The sequence below is a fragment of the Pecten maximus genome, chromosome 2 (genome assembly GCF_902652985.1).
Source record: "Pecten maximus chromosome 2, xPecMax1.1, whole genome shotgun sequence".
Classification (NCBI taxonomy): domain Eukaryota; kingdom Metazoa; phylum Mollusca; class Bivalvia; order Pectinida; family Pectinidae; genus Pecten; species Pecten maximus.
This window is the reverse complement of record NC_047016.1, coordinates 5,067,913-5,083,039: the sequence shown is the minus strand read 5'-3', so window position 1 is coordinate 5,083,039 and position 15,127 is coordinate 5,067,913. Positions and strand designations below refer to the sequence as shown.

General features: G+C 37.3%; 1 protein-coding gene across 6 annotated transcripts in view; it reads right to left on the bottom strand.

The window, feature by feature from the left end:
• The window catches only part of LOC117314822 (transient receptor potential cation channel subfamily M member-like 2), a 74,466-nt gene that overhangs the window by 30,452 nt on the left and 28,887 nt on the right, over window positions 1–15,127 (bottom strand). For 5 of the 6 annotated variants that reach the window (XM_033868945.1, XM_033868930.1, XM_033868953.1 and 2 more), the window contains 8 exons: window positions 14,645–14,704; window positions 13,151–13,370; window positions 12,776–12,879; window positions 12,106–12,206; window positions 11,569–11,794; window positions 9,549–9,668; window positions 6,885–6,979; window positions 1,340–1,445 (listed from right to left, as the gene is read on the bottom strand). In XM_033868945.1, coding sequence (XP_033724836.1) covers window positions 1,340–1,445; window positions 6,885–6,979; window positions 9,549–9,668; window positions 11,569–11,794; window positions 12,106–12,206; window positions 12,776–12,879; window positions 13,151–13,370; window positions 14,645–14,704 — 1,032 coding nt within the window. Of the gene's footprint in view, window positions 1–1,339; window positions 1,446–6,884; window positions 6,980–7,855; window positions 7,888–9,548; window positions 9,669–11,568; window positions 11,795–12,105; window positions 12,207–12,775; window positions 12,880–13,150; window positions 13,371–14,644; window positions 14,705–15,127 lie in introns of all 6 variants that reach the window. The other variant, XM_033868969.1, reaches the window with a different exon arrangement.

The following is a 15,127-nucleotide window of genomic DNA, read 5'->3' as shown; positions in this document are numbered from 1 at the left end:
TATCGGTACTATCATGTACTATCGGGTACTATCGGGTACTATCATGTACTATCGGGTACTATCTGGTACTATCAGGTAATATCAGGTACTATCGGGTACTATCGGATACTATCGGGTACTATTGGGTACTATTGGGTACTATCAGGTACTATCATGTACTATCGGGTACTATCATGTACTATCGGGTACTATCAGATACTATCGGGTACTATTTGGTACTATCGGGTACTATTGGGTACTATCGGGTACTATTGGGTACTATCAGGTACTATTGGGTACTATCAGGTACTATCGGGTACTATCGGGTACTATCAGGTACTATCGGGTACTATCATGTACTATCAGGTACTATTGGGTACTATCAGGTACTATCAGGTAATATCAGGTACTATCGGATACTATCGGGTACTATCGGGTACTATTGGGTACTATCAGGTACTATCATGTACTATCGGGTACTATCATGTACTATCGGGTACTATCAGATACTATCGGGTACTATTTGGTACTATAGGGTACTATTGGGTACTATCGGGTACTATTGGGTACTATCAGGTACTATTGGGTACTATCAGGTACTATCGGGTACTATCGGGTACTATCAGGTACTATCGGGTACTATCATGTACTATCAGGTACTATTGGGTACTATCAGGTACTATCAGGTAATATCAGGTACTATCGGGTACTTTTGGGTACTATCAGGTACAATTGGGTACTATCGGGTCCTATCAGGTACTATCAGGTACTATCGGGTACTTTTGGGTACTATTGGGTACTATTGGATACTATCGGGTACTATCAGATACTATCAGGTACTATTGGGTACTATCGGGTACTATCAGATACTATCATGTACTATTGGGTACTATCAGGTACTATCGGGTACTATCAGGTACTATTGGGTACTATCGGGTACTATCAGGTACTATCGGGTACTATCGGGTACTATCAGGTACTATCAGGTACTATTGGGTACTTTTGGGTACTATCGGGTACTATCAGGTACTATCGGATACTATCGGATACTATAAGGTACTATCAGGATATTCAGTTATTCAAAACTGCATGGTACTTTGGTACTTTACTGTTTTCCTGGGAAATAGCATCTCTGACTTAAGAATGATGTAATATAGATATAGTTATGGGCAAGCATTTATTATTCTTAGGTAGGGTAAATCACGTCCTCATGGCAGGCGGTGACAACAGCACATTACACAGCACAATCATATCACAATCAGCATCATGTTAAATATACATATCTAATATGACATTGAATTCAACATTTAATAAATACAAATTATCTTGAGGCCAGATATAAATGATTGATCATGCTTACGACATTGTGTACGAATATGATGACAGGTGAGGAGTAGAACAGGTAGATCTTCTGGACAGGGTTATACTTCAGAGGCTTGTTTCTGTTACTGGCTTCAGCTTCTCCTCTGTAATCAATAACTCAACCTTTACACAGACGTGTAAAACAGACACTACTCATTACACAGACAGACGTGTAAAACAGACACTACTTATTACACAGGCAGACGTGTAAAACAGACACTACTCATTACACAGACAGACGTGTAAAACAGACACTACTCATTACACAGACAGACGTGTAAAACAGACACTACTCATTACACAGACACAAGTGTATAACAGACACTACTCATTACACAGACACAAGTGTAAAACAGACACTACTCATTACACAGACAGACGTGTACAACAGACACTACTCATTACACAGACACAAGTGTAAAACAGACACCACTCATTACACAGACAGACGTGTAAAACAGACACCACTCATTACACAGACAGACGTGTAAAACAGACACCACTCATTACACAGACAGACGTGTATAACAGACACTACTCATTACACAGACAGACGTGTAAAACAGACACTACTCATTACACAGACAGACGTGTAAAACAGACACTACTCATTACACAGACACAAGTGTAAAACAGACACCACTCATTACACAGACAGACGTGTAAAACAGACACTACTCATTACACAGACACAAGTGTAAAACAGACACCACTCATTACACAGACAGACGTGTAAAACAGACACTACTCATTACACAGACACAAGTGTAAAACAGACACCACTCATTACACAGACAGACGTGTAAACAGATCAGTACCCAACTACTCATTACACAGACAGACGTGTAAAACAGACACTACTCATTACACAGACACAAGTGTAAAACAGACACCACTCATTACACAGACAGACGTGTAAAACAGACACCACTCATTACACAGACAGACGTGTATAACAGACACTACTCATTACCAGACACAAGTGTAAAACAGACACTACTCATTACACAGACAGACGTGTAAAACAGACACCACTCATTACACAGACAGACGTGTAAAACAACACCTACTCATTACCAACAGACAAGTGTAAAACAGACACTACTCATTACACAGACACAAGGTAAAACAGACACCACTCAGTACACAGACAGACGTGTAAAACAGACACTACTCATTACACAGACACAAGTGTAAAACAGACACCACTCATTACACAGACAGACGTATAAAACAGACACCACTCATTACACAGACAGAAGTGTAAAACAGACACTACTCATTACACAGACAGACGTGTAAAACAGACACTACTCATTACACAGACACAAGTGTAAAACAGACACTACTCATTACACAGACAGAAGTGTAAAACAGACACTACTCATTACACAGACACAAGTGTAAAACAGACACCACTCATTACACAGACACAAGTGTAAAACAGACACTACTCATTACACAGACAGACGTGTAAAACAGACACTACTCATTACACAGACACAAGTGTAAAAACAGACCACCACTCATTACACAGACACAAGTGTAAAACAGACACTACTCATTACACAGACAGACGTGTAAAACAGACACCACTCATTACACAGACAGACGTATAAAACAGACACCACTCATTACACAGACAGACGTGTAAAACAGACACTACTCATTACACAGACACAAGTGTAAAACAGACACTACTCATTACACAGACACAAGTGTAAAACAGACACTACTCATTACACAGACAGACGTGTAAAACAGACACCACTCATTACACAGACACAAGTGTAAAACAGACACCACTCATTACACAGACACAAGTGTAAAACAGACACTACTCATTACACAGACAGACGTGTAAAACAGACACTACTCATTACACAGACACAAGTGTAAAACAGACACCACTCATTACACAGACACAAGTGTAAAACAGACACCACTCATTACACAGACAGACGTGTAAAACAGACACTACTCATTACACAGACAGACGTGTAAAACAGACACCACTCATTACACAGACAGACGTGTATAACAGACACCACTCATTACACAGACAGACGTGTATAACAGACACTACTCATTACACAGACACAAGTGTAAAACAGACACTACTCATTACACAGACAGACGTGTAAAACAGACACTACTCATTACACAGACAGACGTGTAAAACAGACACCACTCATTACACAGACACAAGTGTAAAACAGACACCACTCATTACACAGACAGACGTGTAAAACAGACACCACTCATTACACAGACACAAGTGTAAAACAGACACCACTCATTACACAGACACAAGTGTATAACAGACACCACTCATTACACAGACACAAGTGTAAAACAGACACCACTCATTACACAGACACAAGTGTAAAACAGACACCACTCATTACACAGACAGACGTGTAAAACAGACACCACTCATTACACAGACACAAGTGTAAAACAGACACTACTCATTACACAGACAGACGTGTAAAACAGACACCACTCATTACACAGACAGACGTGTAAAACAGACACAACTCATTACACAGACACAAGTGTAAAACAGACACTACTCATTACACAGACAGACGTGTAAAACAGACACTACTCATTACACAGACAGACGTGTAAAACAGACACCACTCATTACACGACAGACGTGTAAAAACAGACACACATCATTACACAGACAGACGTGTATAAACAGACACCACTCATTACACAGACAGACGTGTAAAACAGACACTACTCCTTACACAGACACAAGTGTAAACAGACACCTACTCATTACACAGGACACAAGTGTAAAACAGACACTACTCATTACACAGACAGACGTGTAAACCAGACACTACTCATACACAGACGACAGTGTAAACAGACACTACTCATTACACAGACACAAGTGTAAAACAGACACTACTCATTACACAGACACACGTGTAAAACAGACACTACTCATTACACAGACAGACGTGTAAAACAGACACCTCCTTCATACCAAACACAAGTGTAAAACAGACACCACTCATTACACAGACAGACGTGTAAAACAGACACTACTCATTACACAGACACAAGTGTAAAACAGACACAACTCATTACACAGACACAAGTGTAAAACAGACACTACTCATTACACAGACACAAGTGTAAAACAGACACTACTCATTACACAGACAGACGTGTAAAACAGACACTACTCATTACACAGACAGACGTGTAAAACAGACACTACTCATTACACAGACACAAGTGTAAACAGACACCACTCATTACACAGACAGACGTGTAAACAGACACCACTCATTACACAGACAGACGTGTAAAACAGACACTACTCATTACACAGACACAAGTGTAAAACAGACACCACTCATTACACAGACACAAGTGTAAAACAGACACTACTCATTACACAGACAGACGTGTAAAACAGACACCACTCATTACACAGACAGACGTGTAAAACAGACACTACTCATTACACAGACACAAGTGTAAAACAGACACCACTCATTACACAGACAGACGTGTAAAACAGACACTACTCATTACACAGACAGACGTGTAAAACAGACACTACTCATTACACAGACACAAGTGTAAAACAGACACTACTCATTACACAGACAGACGTGTAAAACAGACACTACTCATTACACAGACACAAGTGTATAACAGACACTACTCATTACACAGACAGACGTGTAAAACAGACACTACTCATTACACAGACAGACGTGTAAAACAGACACCACTCATTACACAGACACAAGTATTAAACAGACACCACTCATTACACAGACAGACGTGTATAACAGACACCACTCATTACACAGACACAAGTGTATAACAGACACCACTCATTACACAGACAGACGTGTAAAACAGACACTTCTCTTTAAATCTATATATATTGAGGTACCATGTAAATGTTCTGTTAACAATTCAAATATATCATATACATATGAAGGATATCTACCTCCGTCTACACATTCCTCAAAACCTTAGTGGCAATAAATTATCAACAACATATGAATATACTGTAAGTTATAGATTTCTTTTTTGATTGATACTGATCTAGAATATGTGCCGGATTCATTAAATTAATATTTTATTGATAATTTTACTGTGCTTACAATATTGTATGTAGTATCATAACTTGATCTGTAGATTCATAAACTTATAGATCCACCAATACACTGTATATATTCTATTGAGCTAAATACTGCACATGTTTTATCATTTTATCATAGATACTAGGACTGATGTTCCACAGTAATGTACAGAGAAAACATTAAGAATGGTATCTGCACTTACACTTTAGTTTACATTAAAAACTGTGTTAAATCAGTATTAGTAAAATCAGTGACGTTAATAATGAGTGTATAGACTAATTAAGTACTTTCGGACACTGATATTTGTATACATGGGAAATGAAAGAAGTTTTTTTATATTACAGTAAAATCTGACTTCAAACAAAATACATTAATTTTACTGATCTTTATGTATTATGAGATAAAAACCTCATTAGTTTACTGATCTTTACACATTACCAGATAAAGACCTCATTAATTTACTGATCTTTACACATTACCAGATAAAGACCTCATTAATTTACTGATCTTTACACATTACCAGATAAAAACCTCATTAGTTTACTGATCTTTACGCATTACCAGATAAAGACCTCATTAATTTACTGATCTTTACGCATTACCAGATAAAGACCTCATTAATTTACTGATCTTTACACATTACCAGATAAAAACCTCATTAATTTACTGATCTTTACACATTACCAGATAAAGACCTCATTAATTTACTGATCTTTACACATTACCAGATAAAGACCTCATTAGTTTACTGATCTTTACGCATTACCAGATAAAGACCTCATTAATTTACTGATCTTTACACATTACCAGATAAAAACCTCATTAATTTACTGATCTTTACACATTACCAGATAAAGACCTCATTAGTTTACTGATCTTAACCAATATATATTACGAGACAGGTACGTAAAGTCTAAGGTATAACTTTCACAATCTAAAATAATTTGAAAACAGATGATTACTTCATTGCAAAAAATTAAGTGACTAATTGATGAAGAAGATGTATATACATGCTCATGTAAGTCATATTATTATATGTTAAAAAGGTTCAATGTATGGTTTGAATGTTTGCTGTTTTACTAAAATTTTAAAGAAAAAATAATGCCTTTTTGATAAAACTTAATATGAAATTTGTCATTTTCTCTATTGATTGGTTTTATGATTTCATTCTGTCCTCAGAAATAACAAAAAGGCTGTTAAATATAACAACATTCTGAGATAGTGAATAGATTTCTACAATGTCTTCTTATCTCTCTTAAACTCTGATATACAGTTATCAAACAAATGTCTTGTTGGACTGAGAGACTGCATAATGGTTGTACACATGCCATAGGATATACTTATGGATGACCTCAAGTGCTTTCAAGTTAATTTATTGTAGAGTTCAAGTAGAAGAATGGTTGTCTGGAAACTATTTACTTAGCCATATCCTGAGTTTTGATGTTGAGCATAGTCTGTGCACGAGAAAGTCCATGCTGGGTTTGTCGACGAACCAGCTGTACTCTGTCACCATCCTACAGTTTCAAGGAATATAACACCATCAAACATGCAATATCGCTTCCTCAAACATTCTCAACAAGTCATTAACAGATCTACATGTATGCCATAAAAATGTTGGCTATATTTTCTTAGAGAAATTGTCTTTTTAATGACAAACCGATTTTGAATATTTCTGAATATTTAAAAAAAAAAAGTAAATAAGATAAAAATACTAAGCAATAAAGTAAGAAAAAACAGTATACATGTAGTTTTGCTATCTATTTTTAGAGAAATTATTTTTACTACTTTAGGAATAAATTTCTCTCCCTTTCAAAGCAGATAATGACTTATTCATTTTGTCTGAGGGTAGAGAGGACATTGAACTAAAAATGTCTTCCCTATCAATGTGAAATAGGAGCAATCAAATCCATTAGTAAATGTGCATGTGGTACAAGTTTCATGGAAAGTGTTACAACATGGTATTTGGATTCCATATAATGCCAGCTTTTAGGAATTTCCATAGAGATGGCAGAGTATGGTATAGCCTATGAAGTACATTTATATACTTTAAAAAAAAATACTGTCTTAAAATGACATATCTTAAATGTCGAGCCATATGGATGTTTTAAAGTTATTAAGGTGAAATTCTCAAGGGTATCTAAATAAGATGGGCACAATACGATGATTAAGAATCTCTACTGTAATGACCAACTATCATCACTTAAGTAAATCTTTTCTGTAACGACCAACTATATATATGGATCATCACTTAAGTCAAATTATCTGTTTTATTCAAAGAAATGAAATATGTACCACATTTCTGGAACAAAGTTTTAAGTTGTGCTGCTGAACAAACAACTGTGAAGTTACTGGAACCCAACACTTTAAGTTCATACCAAAAATAATTATACCTGAACAAGTCTGGAAGAATGGGGCTCTGTTCCTTCAAATAGTGGACCAATAAGAATTGATTCATTAAAAAACATTGAAAGCAGACACTTTAAATAATTAAAAAGTATTCTAATTTATTCTGATTTGTCCAAATATTGAGATTACAAATAAACTTCATGGTAATTTTTGTTCTGCTTCTTGAAAACTTGGAACTGTAATAGATCTGGAAACAGAACATATATTCCGGCTCCAGTCCAGCTTATTTAACATTCACTGTCATCAGCATTTTATAGCAGATATTAACTTGCACTGAAATAGATGATTTAAATTCTGGATATTCATTTCTGCTCATCAACGAAATCTAAAGAAGTGTAGTAATCTATCCATACATATAGTAAGTACTGAAACTCAAATCTTATTCTTCATAAAACAATGTAAGATTGAAGATAAGAATAAAATTGAGCCAGGACTCCAAATCACAGTTCAGTTAATTGTAATCATTTATTTCAATTAAGTTGAAGTGTAAATGATTTCAACTTAAATTGTAGTTTAATAACAAGAAATAACAAAAAATACTGCTCAGTAAACATGCACTTGATAAACTCCTCATAAACAATAACCAATCAATGAACCTTAAATTTACCTCATTAACTTTGAAACTGACCAATCAGTGAACCCGTACCTCGATCATTAACTTTGAAACTGACCAATCAGTGAACCCGTACCTCATTAACTTTGAAACTGACCAATCAGTGAGCCTGTACCTCATTATTTTTGGAACTGACCAATCAGTGAACCTATACTTCATTCACTTTGAAACTGACCAATCAGTGGACCTGTACCTCATTAACTTTGAAACTGACCAATCAATGAACCTGTACCTCATTAACTTTGAAACTGACCAATCAGTAGTCATGAACCTAATTATAACTGTGACATCAACATTGACCAATTGGTAAATCTGTACCTAAATCACTGCAGCATTGATATTGACCTATCAGCAAAATTGTACCTAATAAACTGCATGCAGCATTGGAATTGAGCAATCATAAATTTTGCACCTGATGAAATGTAATAACCAACACTAACCAATCAGTGAACTTGTACATTATAACTACAGCATTGGTAATTAAGGGAATTTGACCAATCAATAAACTTGTACCTAATAACTATAATATTGACATTGACCAATCAGTAACATGTATTTTTGGCCAATCATTAAACCTGTTACAGTACCTAATGAACAGTAATATCATTATAATAGTTTTACATTACTATAACCAGTCATATATGTACAATGTACAGTGTAAATTACAATAGATATTTGCCTTATGTAGTTACCTTCTGAAGATCAGATTTGTAACCTGATCACCTCTTTGTATTAAACCAACTAATATTTCTCCAGATATCCCTTTGAGGCACATAAGCCTTCTTCAAAAAAACTGTTATACATTCTCGTACAACATTCCCCAGCTATTGTGGTGATTTCACAGTCTATTGACATATTTCAAGCACAGCTGACTCAAGCTGTGCTCGGAATTTCTTCAATATTCAACTACATAAATATATATATACAATTCATATGTAGTTTTATTTCCACTAACTTTACTCCACACAAACATTCTGTAATAATCAATACATAGTTGATGAAAGTAAATATATCAAAAAGAAACAAATTGGCCATTCTAAACTAGCCATTGTAGAACAAGGTACCTTTGGTTGTGTTTCGAATTGGTTGTAATTGGTATTGGTCGGCACAGTGTCAGGATTTTCGATCTCTTTATATTTCATCAGGAGAAACAGCATTGGTGGACACAGCACACAAGTCAGCATCTGTAACAATGATCTCATTCTCATCACATCAAAATCTTACTAATTCACTTACATGACTGTAGACCTTTAATATGTGTTTATGTAGGATTAATAGAATCTTCATCCCTTTTGGGGCGAGATAAAAGGGTTGAGATACTGGATCCCATCCTTAAAAGGGTTGAATGATTATTTTCTCTTACCCTGTTTTCCAATCGTAGTGTGAACCAATTAAATCTAAACGTATGTAAACAACAACATGTGGACGGCGGATGATTATAGTGATAAGGCTGCACCAGACACTTTACACCTTACGATGTTGATTTCATACATAATATAGTTCTGATAAGCTTGTTCAAAGGAACATCAAACACTTAGTTAACTCTAATAATTGGTACATATTTTAATTTCTTTTGTGAATGAAGTACATTCATATGTATGTGTGTGACCCCATAAAAGTAAATGGTCAGGTCAGTCAGTGATGTCACCCCATTGAGTACAAGAGCACGTTCAAAGAGCATGTGTAGCCTAGGGTGAGATAAGAGAATCTCACTCCTGTAAAACTTCGGATAACCCTGTCCAAGGTCAGAGAAAGGGGTTTTCCACCCAAGGGGTAATAAAAGGTGGTGAAACCCTAGACTTTGGCGTGGGTTTTACCACATTTTCTGCTCATTTTTTCAGTACCATTTTGTGTGGCACTGGTCACGTTGATTTTGGCAAATTCATGCATGAAACAGTAAACAGGGAGGTACTCTTTTCTGTAACATGGGACTACACATGTTAAATGGTACTTGCACTTAAGGTACAACTTTAAGTCCTCATCTAAATACTGGATAGACCTATCCCAGTGTAGACCTATCCCAGCGTAGACCTATCCCAGCATAGACCTATCCCAGTGTAGACCTATCTCCCAGCGTAGACCTATCCCAGCGTAGACCTATCTCAGCGTAGACCTATCCCAGCGTACACCTATCCCAGCGTACACCTATCCCAGCGTACACCTATCCCAGTGTACACCTATCCCAGCGTAGACCTATCTCCCAGCGTAGACCTATCCCGGCGTAGACCTATCCCGGCGTGCACCTATCCCGGCGTGGACCTATCCGGGCGTGGACCTATCCCAGCGTAGACCTACATTTCTGTATCCCAGCGTAGACCTATCCCTGCATAGACCTTTCCCAGCGTAGACCTATCCCGGCGTAGACCTATCCCGGTGTAGACCTATCCCGGCGTAGACCTATCCCAGCGTAGACCTATCCCAGCGTAGGCCTATCCCAGCGTGGACCTATCCCAGCGTAGACCTATCCCAGCGTAGACCTATCCCAGTGTGGACCTATCCCAGCGTAGACCTATCCCAGCGTGGACCTATCCCAGCGTGGACCTATCCCAGCGTAGACCTACATTTCTGTATCCCAGCATAGACCTATCCCAGCATAGACCTTTCCCAGCGTAGACCTATGCCAGCGTAGACCTTTCAGAGCTTATTGCTGGATAAATGCAATGCATGTATCCACTGAATATATGTATCTATTATCTATTCTGTTTTAGAAAAGTTCAATTCTCAAACCACAACTGAATAGTCGACATATTAATGACAACAAAAGATAAAAACATAAGCAGACAACATTGCAAGAGCTGCCCCCCTCCCCTCTCCACCTCGAACACAGTTCACTCTGTGCATGCATATGAAATGCTATATAATAACAATATAGAGTTTATAGAGCTTTCTTACATACTTTTATATCTTATAGAGGCAATTTAAACTCTATCCAGCATGGCCAGGTATGAGAGAAAAATGACATTCAATTTATCTTTCTTGACAAGAGAGTGCATGTCTTTTATAAAAGTTATGTTTTGTAATTAGGATTTTTAGATTTTGATACACATAATTGACACATTAACTCTGACTATATTATGTACATACACTAATTGTGCCGTTGTCAGGCGAGAGTTTCCCCATCCAAACGCTGTTCAGAAGGGATTGGCAGGCGGTCTGAGAGATGAAATGTTTGTTGTCAGTTTCCACGGCGATTAAGACACATGTGGCACTACCCCAGTGATCCAGTTCTCGAACAAGGAGGTCCTGGGCCTTATGTTCATCTAACTCATAGCACTCATTGAGCACATTTACAGACAGCAGGCAAAACTCACTACATAAACAGTAGAAGTAATTAGTAAAGGTAAATAACAATTTATATACCAAAACGTTTTTGTTCTTTATAAAATCAACATACTTTGTTAATATAACATGATATGATATGCTTATCAATTCTTACTATTTTAAAGATACACGTATGACTTGAACTCATTTCTGAATATTTTTGAAATAATTCACACAAACATACATGATAGAAATAATTCTATGAAATAAAACAGTGATAGAAATTGATTCGAGAATTTTTTTATGAAAAATAATTTTTTTAAATTACAAGATTAGCATTGTGTTACATGATAAACTTACTCAGCATTGACATGTAATTTCTTAGCGAGTTCACAGTCATCTGTTTTCCTTGCCATGGCAGTCATAAGGCCAAATGCCACCAGGGCTGCTGATGTGGGTTCCTGGGATATCAGTATGTTAGATTACTTATTACACCTTCATCTCTGATAAAATTTGATCTTTATCTCAAATAATAGAGATGAAATAATTCTCAATGTGTAAAATTACAATGAGATAAAATGTGAAAGATAAATATAATAAGCTCACCCTTGCCATTCTAACACTAAATAAACAGATGTACTACACTCCAGTGTACATGAATTAACAACTAATATCTGCCCTGTCCTGAAGATCCCTTGTATATAGCATAAAAAATATGTTTTTAAAAAAGGTCACAAAAAAAAACTGTCAATAAAGGTCATTTGAATAGAGCAAAAACCTGTCTATAAAGGTCACACGAATAAAGCAAAAACCTTTATATAAAGGCCATCTGTTTTGGTTACAAATGTCCCTTAACTCATTGTATATAAAAAACACCATATAAAGGCCACTATTCTCTGTTCATTGAGCAGCTATCTATAAAAGGGTTTGGCTGTATAGTTTAGAATACTATTTTACTTCTGATATACCATACATTCCAGACAGAAATTTCAAAGGTCAAATCGACCTTGACATTCCAGCTCTTTCATACCTTGCCCTGTTTCCAGAACAGCTTGGCCATGTCTTGTCGGTTTTGGAGTACAGCCCATGTAAATAACTCTTGATAAGGATTCTCAAAATCCTGTCTGTATTGTTCTGGCAAAACGCATGTACATGTACATCACAAGGTTATGAACATTTCATCATGAGTGATATCAAATACAATATGTACAGGCAGACATAATCATGATAGTGTTGGCAAGAAGCAAAATCTGATTGAATACTGCATGGGGTTTCACTTTTACAATTAAAATTCTAAATTATGAAGTAACTTAAAGGTAAAATTGTTACATCAGTTATCAAATCATAAAAAATGGAGGCACATACATGTAAATACATCACATGTTTATAATCATGTGTTACATACCTACTGGGCCTGCCATGGCATTACCCATCACCAGAGCAGCACCAAGCATGCCATCCTTAAAGTTGGGTTCAGGTGGAGGTCGACTTGACCAACCATCAAGTTCAAGCTCCGTATCTATTCGTGAGAAGTAAGCCTCTTTCAAGTAGATGGGGATATAGAAATCTCCCAGGAGATACTGGAGCAACATACCAACTTCTGTCAATCCAACATATTTCTCCTTCTGAAAACATCAAACAGCATAACCACATGATACTGCAAACTGACATTAGGTTCAAGGGAATTCTAGAGTAATGGGCCGGAAGGGCGGACATTACCACAGACCTACAGTAGGTCAGTGTAATTCTAGAGTAATGGGCCGGCAGGGCGGTCATTACCACAGACTTACAGTAGGTCAGGGGAATTATAGAGTAATGGGCCGGCAGGGCGGTCATTACCACAGACCTACAGTAGGTCAGGGGAATTATAGAGTAATGGGCCGGCAGGGCGGTCATTACCACAGACTTACAGTAGGTCAGGGGAATTATAGAGTAATGGGCCGGCAGGGCGGTCATTACCACAGACTTACAGTAGGTCAGGGGAATTCTAGAGTAACGGGCCGGCAGGGCGGACATTACCACAGACCTACATTAGGTCAGGGTAATTCTAGAGTAATGGGCCGGCAGGGCGGACATTACCTGGTCACAGACTTAAATTAAAGTAGGTCAGGGTAATTCTAGAGTAATGGGCCGGCAGGGCGGTCATTACCACAGACCTACATTAGGTCAGGGGAATTCTAGAGTAATGGGCCGGCAGGGCAGACATTACCACAGACTTACAGTAGGTCAGGGGAATTCTAGAGTTATGGGCCGGCAGGGCAGACATTACCACAGACCTCCATAGGTCAGGGGAATTCTAGAGTAATGGGCCGGCAGGGCGGTCATTACCACAGACTTACAGTAGGTCAGGGGAATTCTAGAGTAACGGGCCGGCAGTGCAGATATTACTAAAGACTAACAGTTCAGAGTTTGGAGGGAGTTACAATTTGTGGTTTCATGTGAATTTGTGGTTATTGTGGCCAGTGGGAATTTGAGAGCTTATTACTGTCCATATGGGACTTTGAGAGCTTATTACTGTCCCAGTGGGACTTTGAGAGCTTATTACTGTCCATATGGGACTTTGAGAGCTTATTACTGTCCCAGTGGGACTTTGAGAGCTTATTACTGTCCCAGTGGGATTTTGAGAACTTATTACTGTCCCAGTGGGACTTTGAGAGCTTATTAATGTCCAAGTGGGATTTTGAGAGCTTATTACTGTCCCAGTGGGATTTTGAGAGCTTATTACTGTCCCAGTGGGATTTTTAGAGCTGATTACTGTCCCAGAGGGACTTTGGGAGCTTATTACATGTCCCAGTGGGATTTTCACAGACAATAAATGTCCCATGATGGGATTTCTGTTGAAAGATTTTAAGAAGTGAAACCATTTCAGGTAATAAAAAAGTTGCATGGTGATACTTACATTCCCAGATTTCTTCTTCATTTTCTGCAGTAATGTGTACAACATTGAGTTTTTCTGGACCTGTACATAACAAAAATGTCAATCTACAAATTATAATCAGACTTGCAGGTGTATGATTAGAAAATTAAAGATCAAAAACTGTATTGGACTTTGAGATTACTACAAAAAAGTATTAGTACTTAAGATTTGTATAGGAAAGTTTTAAAACTGCATTTAAAAAATCATTCTATTAAACCACAGTTATATTGAATTGAAACATTAGCCTGAAATTAGAAATTAGGACATTTCTGTGTAAAAGTCGCTACTGTTTGAATGTATAAAGGTTTATAGCGAGCAAATAAACTACATTGAATGGTGTACATACAGAATTATAGAGCTGTAGCAGGACTTTGAATGGTGTACATATGTACATACAGAATTATAGAGCTGTAGCAGGACTTTGAATGGTGTACATACAGAATTATAGAGCTGCAGCAGGACTTT